General features: G+C 42.5%; 1 protein-coding gene across 2 annotated transcripts in view; it reads left to right on the forward strand.

Annotated features, from left to right (window-relative positions):
• The window catches only part of akr1a1a (aldo-keto reductase family 1, member A1a (aldehyde reductase)), a 60,500-nt gene extending 53,198 nt beyond the window's left edge, over positions 1–7,302 (forward strand). For both annotated transcript variants that reach the window (XM_068032711.1, XM_068032712.1), the window contains exons 7-9: positions 698–770; positions 5,611–5,697; positions 6,758–7,302. In XM_068032711.1, the coding sequence (XP_067888812.1) occupies positions 698–770; positions 5,611–5,697; positions 6,758–6,823 (226 nt within the window). In that variant the 3' untranslated portion in view covers positions 6,824–7,302. The remainder of the gene's footprint in view (positions 1–697; positions 771–5,610; positions 5,698–6,757) is intronic.
• The last annotated feature ends 7,368 nt before the right edge of the window (positions 7,303–14,670 follow it).

The following is a 14,670-nucleotide window of genomic DNA, read 5'->3' on the forward strand; positions in this document are numbered from 1 at the left end:
TGGAGTGGCTATAAAGGCCTATTCTAGAGTGACAGGCTCTTCTACAGGTGCTGCAGAGAAATTTGTTTGTCGGGGCTGTTGCACAGTTGGCTTTCCCCTTGCGCCTCTGTCTTTTTTCCTGCCAACTACTAAGTCTCTTCGACTCGCCACATTTTAGCCCTGTCTTTATGGCTGCCCGCCAGCTCTGGCGAACGCTGGCAACTGACTCCCACGATTTGTGATCAATGTCACAGGATTTCATGTCGCGTTTGCAGATGTCTTTAAAGCGGAGACTTGGACGGCCAGTGGGTCTGATACCAGTGGCGAGCTCGCTGTACAATATGTCTTTGGGGAACTAGACATCTTGCATATTCAGTGCTCTTAGATATTAACCTTAGAATGCACCTATCTCTTCACAGATTAATACTACTTTCTTTATATATATATGTTGTTTAATATCACTCAATCGTTCCCTGGAGCTCCGACACATCAGTGGCCTCCACTCAGTAAACTGTTCACTTATAAGCTTTTGGCAGCTTGAAAAGGCAATTGAGTTTCTTTTTCTAAATCAGTTCAAACCTTGGTCCCAATGGGGACTATGTTTAATTTCATAATTCTTATATACACTGGGCAACAGAATTGTTCAGATTAATAATTTAACATCCTCTGCCACACATAAGTGGTCACATTGTAAATCTAATCAATTTTTTTCACCTAGGTGGCAAGTGCAAAGAGAAATAGTATGTATACCAAAGAGTGCTACACCCTCCAGGATTAAGGAAAATATTGAGGTAACACTTTTGTCTTGTCAATGGCATGTCTTACAAATTCAATCGTTTTTGGCATGAATGTACAATTAATATTATTTGACTAGCTACTGAATCAATAATGCAAGGCAATTACAATTTCAGAAAGTGTATGCTGACCAAAGGCTTGGTCAAAAAGGCAGATTTTGAGGAGAAGGAGGGGTAGAATGGTTTCAGGAAAAAATTCCAGACCATGATACCTGGGCAGCTGAAAGCATGGCAGCCAATGGCAGGGTGCAGGGAGGAGGAATGCACAAGAGGCCAGAAGAATTGAGAGTTCTGGGGGAGAAAATTGTAGGGCTGGAGGAAGTTAAAGAGATGGGGAGGGGTAAGGCCATGAAGGGATTAGACATGCAGATGAAAATTTTACATTTTGCGGCCTTTGTGGGATTGGCAGCCAGTGTGGAGAGGAGTGGGAGGAGTGAACAGAACTTGGATATATGGGCAGCGAAGTTTTGGATCAACAGACATTTAGTCATCCTGAGTCAGTAACGGGGAGGTGGAGGGGGGTTGTGCGGTGGAATTGGTGGCAATGGTACAAAGTTTGTGGTGGGGCAAATATGGTGCTTTCCACCTTCCCAAGGTGTAACTAGAGGAAATCGCAGTTTATACAAGACTGGATGTCATATGTAATCTCTCAACAGAGACAGTGGAGGGATCGAGAGAAGTAGACATAGTTGTTGTCAGCATACAGTGGAAGCTGAGTCCATGTCTGAAGATGATGTGACCAAGGAGCAGCTTATCATTGAGGAAAGAGAAGGGGCCAAGGATAGCTTCTTGGGGGACTTCAGAGGTACCGGGGTGTGGGTGGGAAAGAAGTCATTGTTGTACATGCTCTGATTGCAATGAAATAGGTAAAAGTTGAACCAAGCAAGGGCAGACCCATTAAGCTGGAAAGCAGAGGAGAAGCGTTAAAAGGCAGTTGGTTTGCTCAACCATGTCAAAGGCTGCAAGGAGGATAGGGAGGGATAATGCACCACGGTCTCTGTCACAAAGGATGTCATTTATGATTTTGGTTAAGGTCATAGCAATGCAAGAGTGGAAATAAACAGAAATGTGCAGTGACTCAATTATTCAATTACCAGTGGATATTTACTAAAACACAATATTCAGTTGCAACCACAAGAAACAAACAAACCAATCTGTAAATTGATTGGCAAAATTGCAAACTTACCAGACCTACTTAGGACACTGTCATGGAGTCCTGTAAATATATTTCCGCAAAAACATAGTTGAGTAGAAAAAATAGTTCATATAGTCCAACTAATTACACCAAAGTTTTACTTCAGGAACCTCTCAGTATTGGGACAGTGAGACTCCCCAAAGACAACTGGAAGGCAAAGGTTCTCATTTTGAGTCTTAATCCAGTAAACATTATATAAAACAACACATGAAGGCAGTGAGTTGCAATCAAACCTGAAAGTTACCAGTGAGGTGATAAACACTGTATCCAGATTGTGACTCACACTGAGACACTAGTTATTGTATATATGTTGAAGAATTGGAACTAGACATCTGAGGCAAGAAAGGAAAATTATAACATTTTAGCTACAAGGTTAGGTTGCAGAAGCTGAGGTTGTTCTCCTTGGAGCAAAGGAGATTTAGGGGTGATTTGATAGAGGGTTACAAGATTATGACAGGTGTAGATAAGGTAGACAAAGAAAAACTGTTCCATTAGCTGATGGTACAGGGACTTGGGTACGCAGATTTAAGGTTTTGGGCAAGAGATATGGGGAGATGGGAGGAAGAACTTTTATGCAGTGAGTGGTAATGACCTGGAACTCGCTGTCATTGAGGTTGGTGGAAGTGGAGACAATGAATGATTTCAAAAGGAAATCGGATGGGAAATGTACTTTCTGGGCTATAGGAGCGAGCAGGGGGAATAAGAACATAAGAACAACATATGAAATAGGAGCAGGAGTAGGCCATTCAGCCCCTCATGCCTGCCCCGCCATTCAATAAGATCATGGCTGATCTGCCCCAGACCTCAACTCCTTTTTCATGCCAGCTCCTCATAGCCCTCAACTCCCGATATTTCAAAAATCTATCCACCTCCTCTTTAAATACGTTCATTGATCTAGCCTCCGCAACTCTGTGGGGTAAAGAAGTCCAGACATTCACCAACCTCTGAGAAGAAATTCCTTCGCATCTCAGTTTTAAATGAGAGTCCCCTTATTCTGTAACTATGTCCCCGAGTTCAAGCCTCCCCCACTAGTGGAAGCATCTTCTCAACATCTACCCTGTCAAGCCCCCTCAGAATCTTGTACGTTTCAGTAAGATCACCCCTCATTCTTCTAAACCCAAATGAATGCAGGCCTAACCTGTTTAGCTGTTCTTGATAAGTTAACCCCTTCATCCCTGGAATCAGCCGAGTGATTCTTTTTTGAACTGCCTCCAATGCCAGTATATCCTTTCTTAAATACGGGGACCAAAACTGTACACAGTATTCCAGGTGCAGCCTCACCAACATGCTGTACAGTTGTAACAAGACTTCCCTATTTTTGAACTCCAACCCCCTAGCAATAAAGGCCAAAATTCCATTTGCCGCCTTAATTACTTGCTGCACCTGCATGCTAACTTTTTGCATATCATGCACAAGAACACCCAGATCTCTCTCTGCTGCACTTTTTTGGAGTCTCTCTCCATTTAAATAATAGTCTGCCTTTTGATTCTTCCTACCAAAGTGCATGACCTCACACTTCTACATTAAACTCCATCTGCTAAGTTTTTGCCCACTCACTCAACCTATCTATATGCCCTTGCAGATTCCTTATGTCCTCATCACAGCATGCCCTCCCACCTATTTTTGTAACATCAGCAAATTTGGATATATTAAACTCTGTCTTCTCCTCCAAGTCATTAATATAGATAGTAAATAATTGAGGCCCAAGGACTGATCCTTGTGGCACTCCACTAGTTATGTGATTCCAACCTGAAAAAAACCCATTAATCCTGACTCTGTCTTCTGTGAGTTAACCAATCCTCAATCCATGCTAATACATTACCCCCAATACCGTGAGCTCCTATCTTGTGCAATAATCTTTTATGTGGCACCTTATCAAATGCCGTTTGGAAATCCAAATACACTACATCGACCGGTTCCCCTTTATCAACTCTGCTTGTTATATCCTCAGAGAACTCTAGCAAATTTGTCAAACATGATTTCCCTTTCACAAAGCCATGCTGACTCTGTTTGATTACATTTAGCTTTTCTAAATGTCCTGCTATTTCTTCCTTAATAATGGACTCTAGCGTTTTCCCAATGACCGATGTTAGGCTGATTGGCCTATAGTTTCCTGCTTTTTGTCTCCCTCCCTTCTTGAACAGGGGCGTCACATTAGCGATTTTCCAATCTACTGGGACCCTCCTGAGTTCTGGAATATTTCAACCAATGCCTCCACTATCTCTGCAGCCACTTCCTTTAAAACCCTTGGATACAGGCCATCAGGTCCTGGCGACTTGTCTGCCTTTAGTCCCATTAGTTTGTCAAATACTTTGTCCCTTGTGATAGAAACTGTTACAAGATCTTTCCTGCCATTAGCTCCTTGCTTATCTGATATCTGTGGGATGTTTATCGTGTCCTCCACCGTGAAGACCGATGCAGAATATTGGTTTAAATTATCTGCCATTTCCCTGTTCCCCGTAATCAGTTCCCCAGTCTCATCCTTTAAGGGTCCTTCACTTACTTTAGCTACTCTCTTCCTTTTTATATACCTGTAGAAGCTCTTGCTGTTTGTTTTTATATTTCTTGCCAATATACTTTCATAATCAATTTTCTCCTGCTTTATTAGTTTATTAGTCATCTGCTGCTGGTTCCTAAAAAAAAAATTCCCAATCCTCTGGCCTAGCACTAGTTTTCGCCACTTTGTATGCCTTAGTTTTTTGATTGGATGCTCTCCTTGACCGCCTTTGTTCACCCCGGTTGTTCATCCTTCTCATCGAGTTCTTTTTGACCGGGATAAATTTTTGCTGAGCGTTATGAAATATCTGCTTAAATGTCTGCCACTGCTCATCCACTGACCTTCCCCCTCAGTCTATTTTCCCAGCCCACTTTAGACAACTCTTTCTTCATACCTCTGTAATTGCTCTTGTTTAAATTGAGGACACTGGTTTGAAACCAGAGTTGCTCGCCCTCAAACTGAATTTGAAATTCTACTATGTTGTGATCGCTACCCACTGGAGGATCCTTAACTACAATATCTGACTGGATTGCTGTACAGACAACAGCATGGATTTGATGGACCAAATGGCCTTCTGTGCTGTTTAATTATAATTCAACCGAGTTGAGAGTTATAAATGGTGAAAGTTGACTGGGGTGCATTAATAAAAATTAATTCTTGGGATGTGTCCATCAATAGCCCATCCCTAGTTGCACTTGAGACAATGGTGATGGGCCTTTTTGTTGAAATGCTGCAGCCCATTTGGTGAAGGTGCTCCCACAATACTCTTAGATAAGGAGCAGCAGGATTTTGACCCAGCGATGATACAGGAAAAATGATATATGTTGAAGTCAGAACAGTGTGTAACTTGGAGGAAGACTTGGAGGTCATGGTATTCTCATGCACCAGGATTGAACCTGGGATCGACGTGTGCTTGATTATGTAAATCTATTTTGCAAAGTGGACACTGTGTGGCTATCACAATAAATCAATTGATTGGTTATTTACATTTTTGTTATTGGTATTTACTTTGGCAGTAAGGAGCCTGCTATCTAAATAAGTGAAACATTTCCATTAACATTATTGCAGATACAATGTTAACTGAGGTAATGTTGAACTCAAAGTTTATGTAATAGGAACATATGAAAATATGTCTTATAAAACAGGTCTTCGATTTCATGTTGTCGAAGGAAGATATGAAACAAATTGAATCATTTGACTGCAATGGAAGATTGATAGTCCCAACAATTGAAGTAAGTAAATAAAGAAGAACACTTCAATAGCTGTCAATTTAGCTGGGGACATGCATATAAAGAGCAAAGCAGGCAACAAACTCAAGTGGCCAAAATGGTGTGACTTCTGAGCCATTTTAACCTCTGGGATTCATTATCACCCTGGAGCTGACTGTCCCACTGAAAGATGACAAGAATGACATGGAGCTCAGTGGGTGCGAGTGGGATTTGGGTGGCATGAGACACCACCGGAGGCCTCCAGAAACGCATTAACGTAGTTGTTCCTGGTCCACAAGAAAACCATTCTAAATTTTTAAAAACTTATCTGCTTGGGCCTCTTCAGGAGCAAAAATGGTGGGTGGTGAGAGTGTCACACCAACAAGGAGATAACACGCCCTGTTCTTGTCGAGCAAATGGGAGGTTATAATCAGGACTCGCATTTACTACTTCTCCACCTTGCAAGCTGGTTTTTGGGAACTTTTCAGAACCATAGTGTTACCATAGTGCTGTGTACCCTTCCACTTGTGTATAGTGCTGTGTATCCTTCCATATGTACCATAATGGTATGTTTTCCTCCAGGCACCATAGTGCTGTGTAATATTCCATGTGTATCATAGTGCTATGTTCAAAAGGATAAGCAACTGACCTCTATAATTGGCCACGAGTACACCAGTCTTGGTGGTTTGCCATTTTTCCCTCCCTTACTTGGCTCCCAATTAATATTATGCCAGAGAATGCTCACCACAGAAGGTCTACTGTTATAGATGTGGAAAAACAACACAACCTTTACCCAATTTGCTATCTGCAACATCAGTTTATTTGTGCATTCCAATAAAGTGTGTGGAAATAAAAAGCAAAATACTACTGATGTTAGAAATCTAAGAAACACAAAACGTTGGAAACATCAACAGATCAGTGGGCATCTATTGAGAGAAGAAAAAGTTAATCCTCCAACTGCTGAGTGACCAGTTTATACACCTGGTCCTGCTCAGAACTTTGCACATATCTGAGCACCATTGAATAAATGTGAGGCTTGCCAGAAATACTACAGAACCTAACTGATCTTTCCTTACTTTTGTAGAGAGATGGAGTGAGAGTCTGGAGAGATTCAAGTCATCCTTACTTCCCTTTTAACGACCCTTACTGAAGGTCAATTTACAGTTCCAAAAGTATCCACAACATATTTTGGAATTTTCCTTTTTAAATCAACTTTGATTTCTCCTCCTAAATTGATGGAACAATTTTAAAAAAAGGAAATCATTTTAATGTCATGGACATAAACATTAAAAACATTAAAACTTAAATAATCGCTGTTATATCTGGTTGGATAAGGCAAGTAGAGGTGGACAAACCTGATTCTAGAAATGGCACATGTAACAAAAACTCAATCATTTCTGAACAATTCAACAAATAAAGATGACAATCATCAGCAGTATTCTGAGTGCAGATTTGCAGTGGACTTTACAGGAACCTCACTAAATGCAAAGAACTTCCAATAAGAATGGAATTGTGCAGAATGTTAGTATGCACACTGCTAACACTGCAGTGTAAAAACTGTTATGTAAAATCATTATTTTTACTGACTGTCTTCTATACATCAAAAATTAAAGAAATTGTTTCAAACTACATACCAAAGTGATTTGTTTTTTCTGTCAGATGCTATTCCACACATACATTGCACATAATTTTGATTTAAATCTGGTGCATTTGTGTGAAGTATCTGTCACAAGTTTTTAATATAACTTATTAAAAGTAAACATTTGATTCTTTGCAATGTGTGTAGCTATTCAAAAATTAATTTAAGTAAAATAAAACTTAAATCATAAAGGGTTTGGACAGAGTAGATAGGGAGAAACTGTTCCACTTGTGAAAAGATCAAGAACGAGAGGGCATAGATTTAAAGAAATTGGTAAAAGAAGCAAAAGCGACATGAAAGACTTTTTCATGCAACGAGTGGTTAAGGTCTAGAACGCACTTGAACATGCTCAATGATTGAACTTCCACAGCCCTCTAGGGTAGAGAATTTCAAAGATGCGCCAACCTCTGAATGAAGAAATTCCTCCTATTGGAAACCAAGTCGCTGATAAGGGGGTTTTAAAAAGAAATTCCTTCTCAGTTTTAAATGGCCTGCCCCTTATTCTGAGACTGTGCCCCCCGATTCTAGACTCACTAGCCAGAGGAAACATCCTACCCACATCTACCCTGTCACGCCCCGTAAGAATTTTGTAAATTTCAATGAGATCACCTCTCCTTCTTCAAAACTTCAGAGAATATGGGCCCAGTTTCCTCAATCTCTCCTCATAAGACAATCCCACCATCCCAGGTATTAGTCTGGTGAACCTCCGTTGCACTCCCTCTATGGCAAGTATATCCTTCCTTAGATAAGGAAACCAAAACTGTACACAATACTCCAGGTGCAGTCTCACCAAGGCTCTATACAATTGCAGCAAGACATCTTTACTCCTGTACTCAAAAACTCCTTGCGATGAAGGCCAACATACCATTTGTTGACTGCTGGAGACTGAACCCATCGTCATTTCTGGATCAAATGCTAATAGCCCATTCAATGTTAATGACTACTTTTTTCATCCAGTTGGACTAACAATGACTTTGCAGACAGAGTCTCCAGAATAAAAAATCAGGATAATAGGAGTGAAAAGGCACCACTATATCAAGATGTCATAGAGATGAGCAATATCCAACATCCACACCATAAAACCGTTTATGAAAACACAGTGAGAGAGAAACATTGGTCACCTGGTGGAAACCAACTCACTGATAAGGGGGTTTTAAAAAGAAACATTGCTGAACCAGAGAGCTAGGAGGCTGAGAGAGATGTATTCCATTAAAGAGGAAGATCCTGCTCGAAAACCATTTTCAAACTACCTGAAGGCAGAGATGGAAGGTGGCCTTTGAAACTCCCTGCCTGAGAGATTGTAACAGGAATTTCACCATCGGACTGTCACTGAGATTTAACCAAAGAAGTTTGCAGCAAAGCATTTGTTCACCTGAAACTTTCCAAATTTGACTTCAGTGAACCAGAAAAAAACAGGCCTGTACTGTTTAAATATTCCTCCCAGGAAAACAAACAAGGTTTCACAATGAACTCTTTAGAAATAGCAGACCTATCTTTTAATCTCTATCTTTTCTTGTGTATGTGTGTGCGTGTGGGTTGGTGAAGTTGCAAATTGTCAGGTTTTGGTTAATAAACATTTATCTTTCTTTAAACCTACAAGAAAACCTGTCATTTGTCTGTTTATTGACCATTAAAACACTTAAGGGTTAAAACACCATTCTAATCAAAACACTGTCTGTGGTCAGTGAGAGAAGAAATAGGGAAACTACCCTTATCATTTCCCACCTGTCCATAACAATATGGTACACACTGCTGCCACTGTGCGCCGGTGGTGGAGGAAGTGAATGTTAAAGGTGGGGTGCTGATTAAGCGGGCTGCTTTGTCCTGTATGATGTCAAGCTTCTTAAGTGTTGGAGCTGCACTCATCCAGGCAAGTGGAGAGGATTCCATCACCCTCCTAACTTACCTTGTAGATGGTGGCTAGGCTTTGGGGAGTCAGGAGGTGAGTTAATTGCCACAGTATTTGCAGCATCTGATCTGCTTTTGTAGCCATGATATTTATTTGGCTGGTCCAGTTAAGTTTCTGGTCAATGGTAACCTCCAGGAGGTTGATGGTGGGGTCTTCAGTGATTGTAATGCCTTGAATGTTAAGGGGAGATGGTTAGATTTTCTCTTAGAATGATAGAACGTTTAAGGCACAGAAAAAGGCCACTTGGCCCATCGTGTCTGTGCCTGCCAAAAAACGATCCACCTATTCTAATCCCATCTTCCAGCATTTGGTCCATATCCCTGCAGCTTACAGCACTTGAGGTGCATATCCAGACTCCTTTTGAATGAGTTGAGGGTCTCTGCCTGAACTACTGTTTCAGGCAGTGAGTTCCAGACAATTACCACCTCCTCATCTCCCCTCTAATTTTTCTACCAATCACTTTAAATCTATGCCCCCTCATCACTAACCACTCTGCTAAGATGAATAGGCCCTTCACCTCCACTCTATCCAGGCCCCTCAAAATTTTGTACATTTCAATCAGATCTCCCATCAGCCTTCTCTGTTCCAAGGTGAACAATGCCAGCCTATCCAATCTTTCCTCGTAGCTGCATTTTTCAAGTCCTGACAACATCCTCGTAAATCTCCTCTCAATCCTCTCGAGTGCAATTAAATCCTTTCTGTAATGAGGTGACCAGAACTGCACACAGTACTCAAGTTGTGGTCTAACCAATGATTTATACAGTTCCAGTATAATCTCCCTGCTCTTGTACTCGATACCTCAGCTAATAAAGGAAAGGATTCCATATGCCTTCTTAACCACCTTACTGACCTGTCCTGCTACCTTCAGGGATCTGTGGACATTCACTCCAAGGTCCTTTACTTCCTCTACACTTCTCAGTATTTTCCCATTAATCATGTATTCCTTTGCCTTGTTTGACCTCCCCAAATGCATCATCTCACACTTCTACAAGTTGAATTCCATTTGCCCCTTTTCTGCCCATCTGACCAGCCCATCAATATCTTCCTGCAGCCTTACAGCTATCCTCCTCGCTATCTATCACACGGCCAATCTTTGTGTCATCTGCAAACTTCTTGATCATGCCCCCTATATTTATGTCCAAATCATTAATATACACCACAAAAAGCAGGGGACCTAGTACTGAGCCCTGGGGAACGCCACTGGAAACAGCCATCCAGTTGCTAAAACAAACGTCAACAATTACCCTTTGTTTCCTGCCACTGAGCCAATTTTGTATCCACCTTGCTGCATTTCCCTGGATCCCATGGGATTATTTTTTTTAACCAGTCTGCCATGTGGGATCTTGTCAAAAGCCTTGCTAAAATCTATGTAGACCACATCAACTGCACTACCCTCATCTACCTCATCCTCCGCCATTTCTGCCACCTCCAGCGTGATGCCACTACCAAACGCATCTTCCCCCCCCTTCCCCTGTCAGCATTCCGAAGGGATCGTTCCCTCTGTGACACCCTGGTCCACTCTTCCATTACCCCCATCACCTCGTCCCCTTCCCATGGCACCCTCCCCTGCAATCGCAGGAGGTGTAATACCTGCCCATTTACCTCCTCTCTCCTCACTATCCCAGGCCCCAAACACTCCTTTCAGGTGAAGCAGCGATTCACTTGTACTTCTTTCAGTGTAGTATACTGTTTTCGCTGCTCACAATGTGGTCTCCTCTACATTGGGGAGACCAAACGCAGACTGGGTGACCGCTTTGCGGAACACCTCCGCTCAGTCCGCAAGCAGGACCCCGAGCTTCCGGTTACTTGCCACTTCAACACTCGCCCCTGCTCTCATGCTCACATCTCTATCCTGGGATTGCTGCAGTGTTCCAGTGAACATCAACGCAAGCTCGAGGAACAGCATCTCATTTACCGATTAGGCACACTACAGCCTGCCGGACTGAACATTGGGTTCAATAATTTCAGAGCATGACGGGCCCCCCATTTTACTTAAATTTTTAGTTATTTTTTCTTTTTTACATTTAAAAAAAATTTTTGTTTGTTTATTTCATTTAATCTTAGTTTGTTCAGTTTGCTTACCCACTGTTTTTTTTCATGTTTGCCCTTGCTGCTGTTCAATCTTCAGTCCGTTAACAGTGCGGCACAGTGGCGCAGTGGTTAGCACCGCAGCCTCACAGCTCCAGGGACCCGGGTTCGATTCCGGGTACTGCCTGTGCGGAGTTTGCAAGTTCTCCCTGTGTCTGTGTGGGTTTTCTCCGGGTGCTCCGGTTTCCTCCCACAAGCCAAAAGACTTGTAGGTTGGTAGGTAAATTGGCCATTATAAATTGTCACTAGTATAGGTAGGTGGTAGGGAAATACAGGGACAGGTGGGGATGTTTGGTAGGAATATGGGATTAGTGTAGGATTAGTGTAAATGGGTGGTTGATGGTCGGCACAGACTCGGTGGGCCGAAGGGCCTGTTTCAGTGCTGTATCTCTAATCTAATCTAATCTAACCCTATCTGAACTAATGCTTTGTCTTTCAACACACCATTAACATATTGTTTGCCTTTGCTCCATGACCTTCTGGTCAGCTATTCTGTGGCCTTGTCCAATCTACACCTTCTCCTTTGTTATCTCTTGCCCCACCCCCTGATTTACTTGCTTATAACCTTTGACATTTCTAATATTTGCCAGTTCTGAAGAAGGGTCACTGACCCGAAACGTTAACTCTGCTTTTCTCTCCACAGATGTTGCCAGATCTGCTGAGTATTTCCAGCATTTCTTGTTTTTATTTCAGATTTCCAGCATCCGCAGTATTTTGCTTTTATTTTACCCTCATCGACCTTCCTTGTTACTTCAAAAAAATTCAATCAAGTTGGTCAAACAAGATCTTCCCTTAACAAATCCATGCTGACTCTCCTTGATTAACCTGTGCCTTTCTAAGTAACAGTTTATCCTGTCTGTCAGAACAGATTCCAATAATTTGCCCACTACTGAGGTTAGACTGACTGGCCTGTAATTATCCGGTCTATCCTTCGCTCCGGCACCACACCTGTATCCAGTGAGGACTGGAAAATGATAGTCAGACCCTCTGCTATTTCCTCTCTTGCTTCTTTTAACAGCCGAGGATACATTTCATCTGGCCCTGGTGATTTATCAACTTTCAAGGATGCTAATCCCATTAATACTTCCTCTCTCCCTATGTTTATCACATACAATACTTCACACTCTTCCTCCTTTATTACAATATCTGCATTGTCCCCCTCTTTTGTGAAGACAGACGCAAAGTATTCATTAAGAACTGTACCAATATCTTCTGCTCCTATACATAATTACCTTTTTGGTCTTTTGTAGGCCTTACTCTCTCCTTAGATATCCTCCTTTCTTAATGTAATGATAAAACATCTTTGGGTTCACCTTGATTTTGCTTGCCAATATTCTTTCATGCCCTCTCTTCGCTTTCCTAATTTCCTTTTGATTTCACCCCTCCACTTTCTATACTCCTCTTGGCTTTCTGTAATATTGAGTTCTCGGTGTCAGACATAAGCTTTCCTTTTCTGCCTTACCTCACCCTGTTGGCTCCTTGACATCCATGGGCTCTAGATTTGGCCACCTCATCCTTTTTCTTTGTGGGAACATGTTTCCCCTGAACTTCTTGAATCTCCCCTTTGAATGCCTCCCACTGTTCTGACACTGATTCATCTTCAAGTAGCTGTTTCCAGTCCACTTTCGCTAAGTCACTCCTCAGTTTAGTAAAATTGGCCTTGCCCCAATTGAGAACTCGAACTCCTGTTCTATCTCGGTCCTTTTCCATAATTATGTTAAAACTGACTGAGTTATGATCACTTTTCGGAGATGGTCATTGTTGTTGTGTTGTGTTGTGTTGTGCGAATGTTACTTGCCACTTATCAGCCCAACCCTAAATGTTATCCAAGTCTTCCTGCATATGGACACAATCTGCTTCAGTATCTGAGGAGTTGCAAATGGTACTGAACATCGTACAATCATTAGCGAGCATCCCCACATCTGACCTTATGATGGAGGATAGGTCATTGATGAAGCAGCTGAAGATGGTTGGGCCTAGGACACTACCCTGACGAGCTCCTGCGGCAATGTCTTGGGACTGAGATGATTGGCCTCCAACTTTGTGTTCGGTATGACTCCAACCAGTGAAGAGTTTTCTGTTGATTCCTGCTGACTTCAGTTTTGCTAGGGCTCCTTGATGCCACACTGAGTCAAATGCTGCCTTGATATCAAGGGCAATCATTCTCACCTCACCCTTCTTTTGTCCATGTTTGAACCAAGGCTGTAATGAGGACAGGAGCTGAGGACCTGCAGAACCCAAACTGGGCATCGGTGAGCAGGTTATTGCTGTGTAAGTGGTGCTTGATAGCACTGTTGATGACACCTTCCATCACTTTGCTGATGATCCAGAGTAGACTGATGGGGTGGTAATTAGCCATATTGGATTTGTCCTGCTTTTTGTGGGCAGGACATACTTTGGCAAATTTCCACATCGTTGGATAGATGCTAGTGTTGTAGCTGTACTAGAACAGCTTGGCTAGGTGTGTGGCTAGTTCTGGAGCACAAGTCTTCAGTACTACAGCTGGGATGTTTTCAGGGCCCATAGCTTTTGGGAAATGACTTTTAGTCATTTCTTGAAATCACGTGGCGTGAATCAAATTGGCTGAAGACTGACATCTGTGATGCTAGGGACCTCAGGAGGAGTCCGAGATGGATCATCCACTCGGCACTTCTGGCTGAAGATGGTTGCAAATGCTTCAGCCTTTTCTTTTACACTGGCGTGCTGGGTTCCCCATCATTGAGAATGGGGATATTTGTGGAGCTTCCTCCTCCGGTTAGTTGTTTAATTATCCACCACCATTCACGACTGGATGTGGCAGGACTGCAAAGCTTTGATCTGATCCGTTGGTTGTGGGGTCGCTTAGCCCTGTCTATCACGTGCTCCTTCCACCGTTTGGCAAGTAAGTAGTCCTCTGTTGTAGGTTCACCAAGTTGGCACCTCATTTTCTGGTATGCCTTCTGTTGCTCCTGGTCTGCCCTCCTGCACTTTTCAATGAACCAGGGTTGGTTTCCCTCCATGATGGTAATGGTAGAGTGGTGGATATGCCAGGCCGTGAAGTGTGTTTAAATGCAATTCTGCTGCTGCTGATGGTCCATTGCGCCTCATGGATGCCCACTTTGGGCTGCTAGATCTGTTCTGAATCTATCCCATTTAGCATGGTGGTAGTGCCACACAACACAATGGGCAGGATCCGCAGTGTGAATTCGAGTCTTCATCTTCATAAAGCCTGTGCAGTGGTCACTTCAACCAATACTGTCATGGACAGATGCATCTAGGTGAGATCAAGATGCATATGGAGAGGTGGTGACGTAGTGGTATTGTCACTGGATAGTAACCCAGAGACCCAGGGTATTGCTCTCGGGACATGGGTTCGAATCCC

This window comes from Heterodontus francisci, chromosome 1 (assembly GCF_036365525.1).
Source record: "Heterodontus francisci isolate sHetFra1 chromosome 1, sHetFra1.hap1, whole genome shotgun sequence".
NCBI lineage: Eukaryota > Metazoa > Chordata > Chondrichthyes > Heterodontiformes > Heterodontidae > Heterodontus > Heterodontus francisci.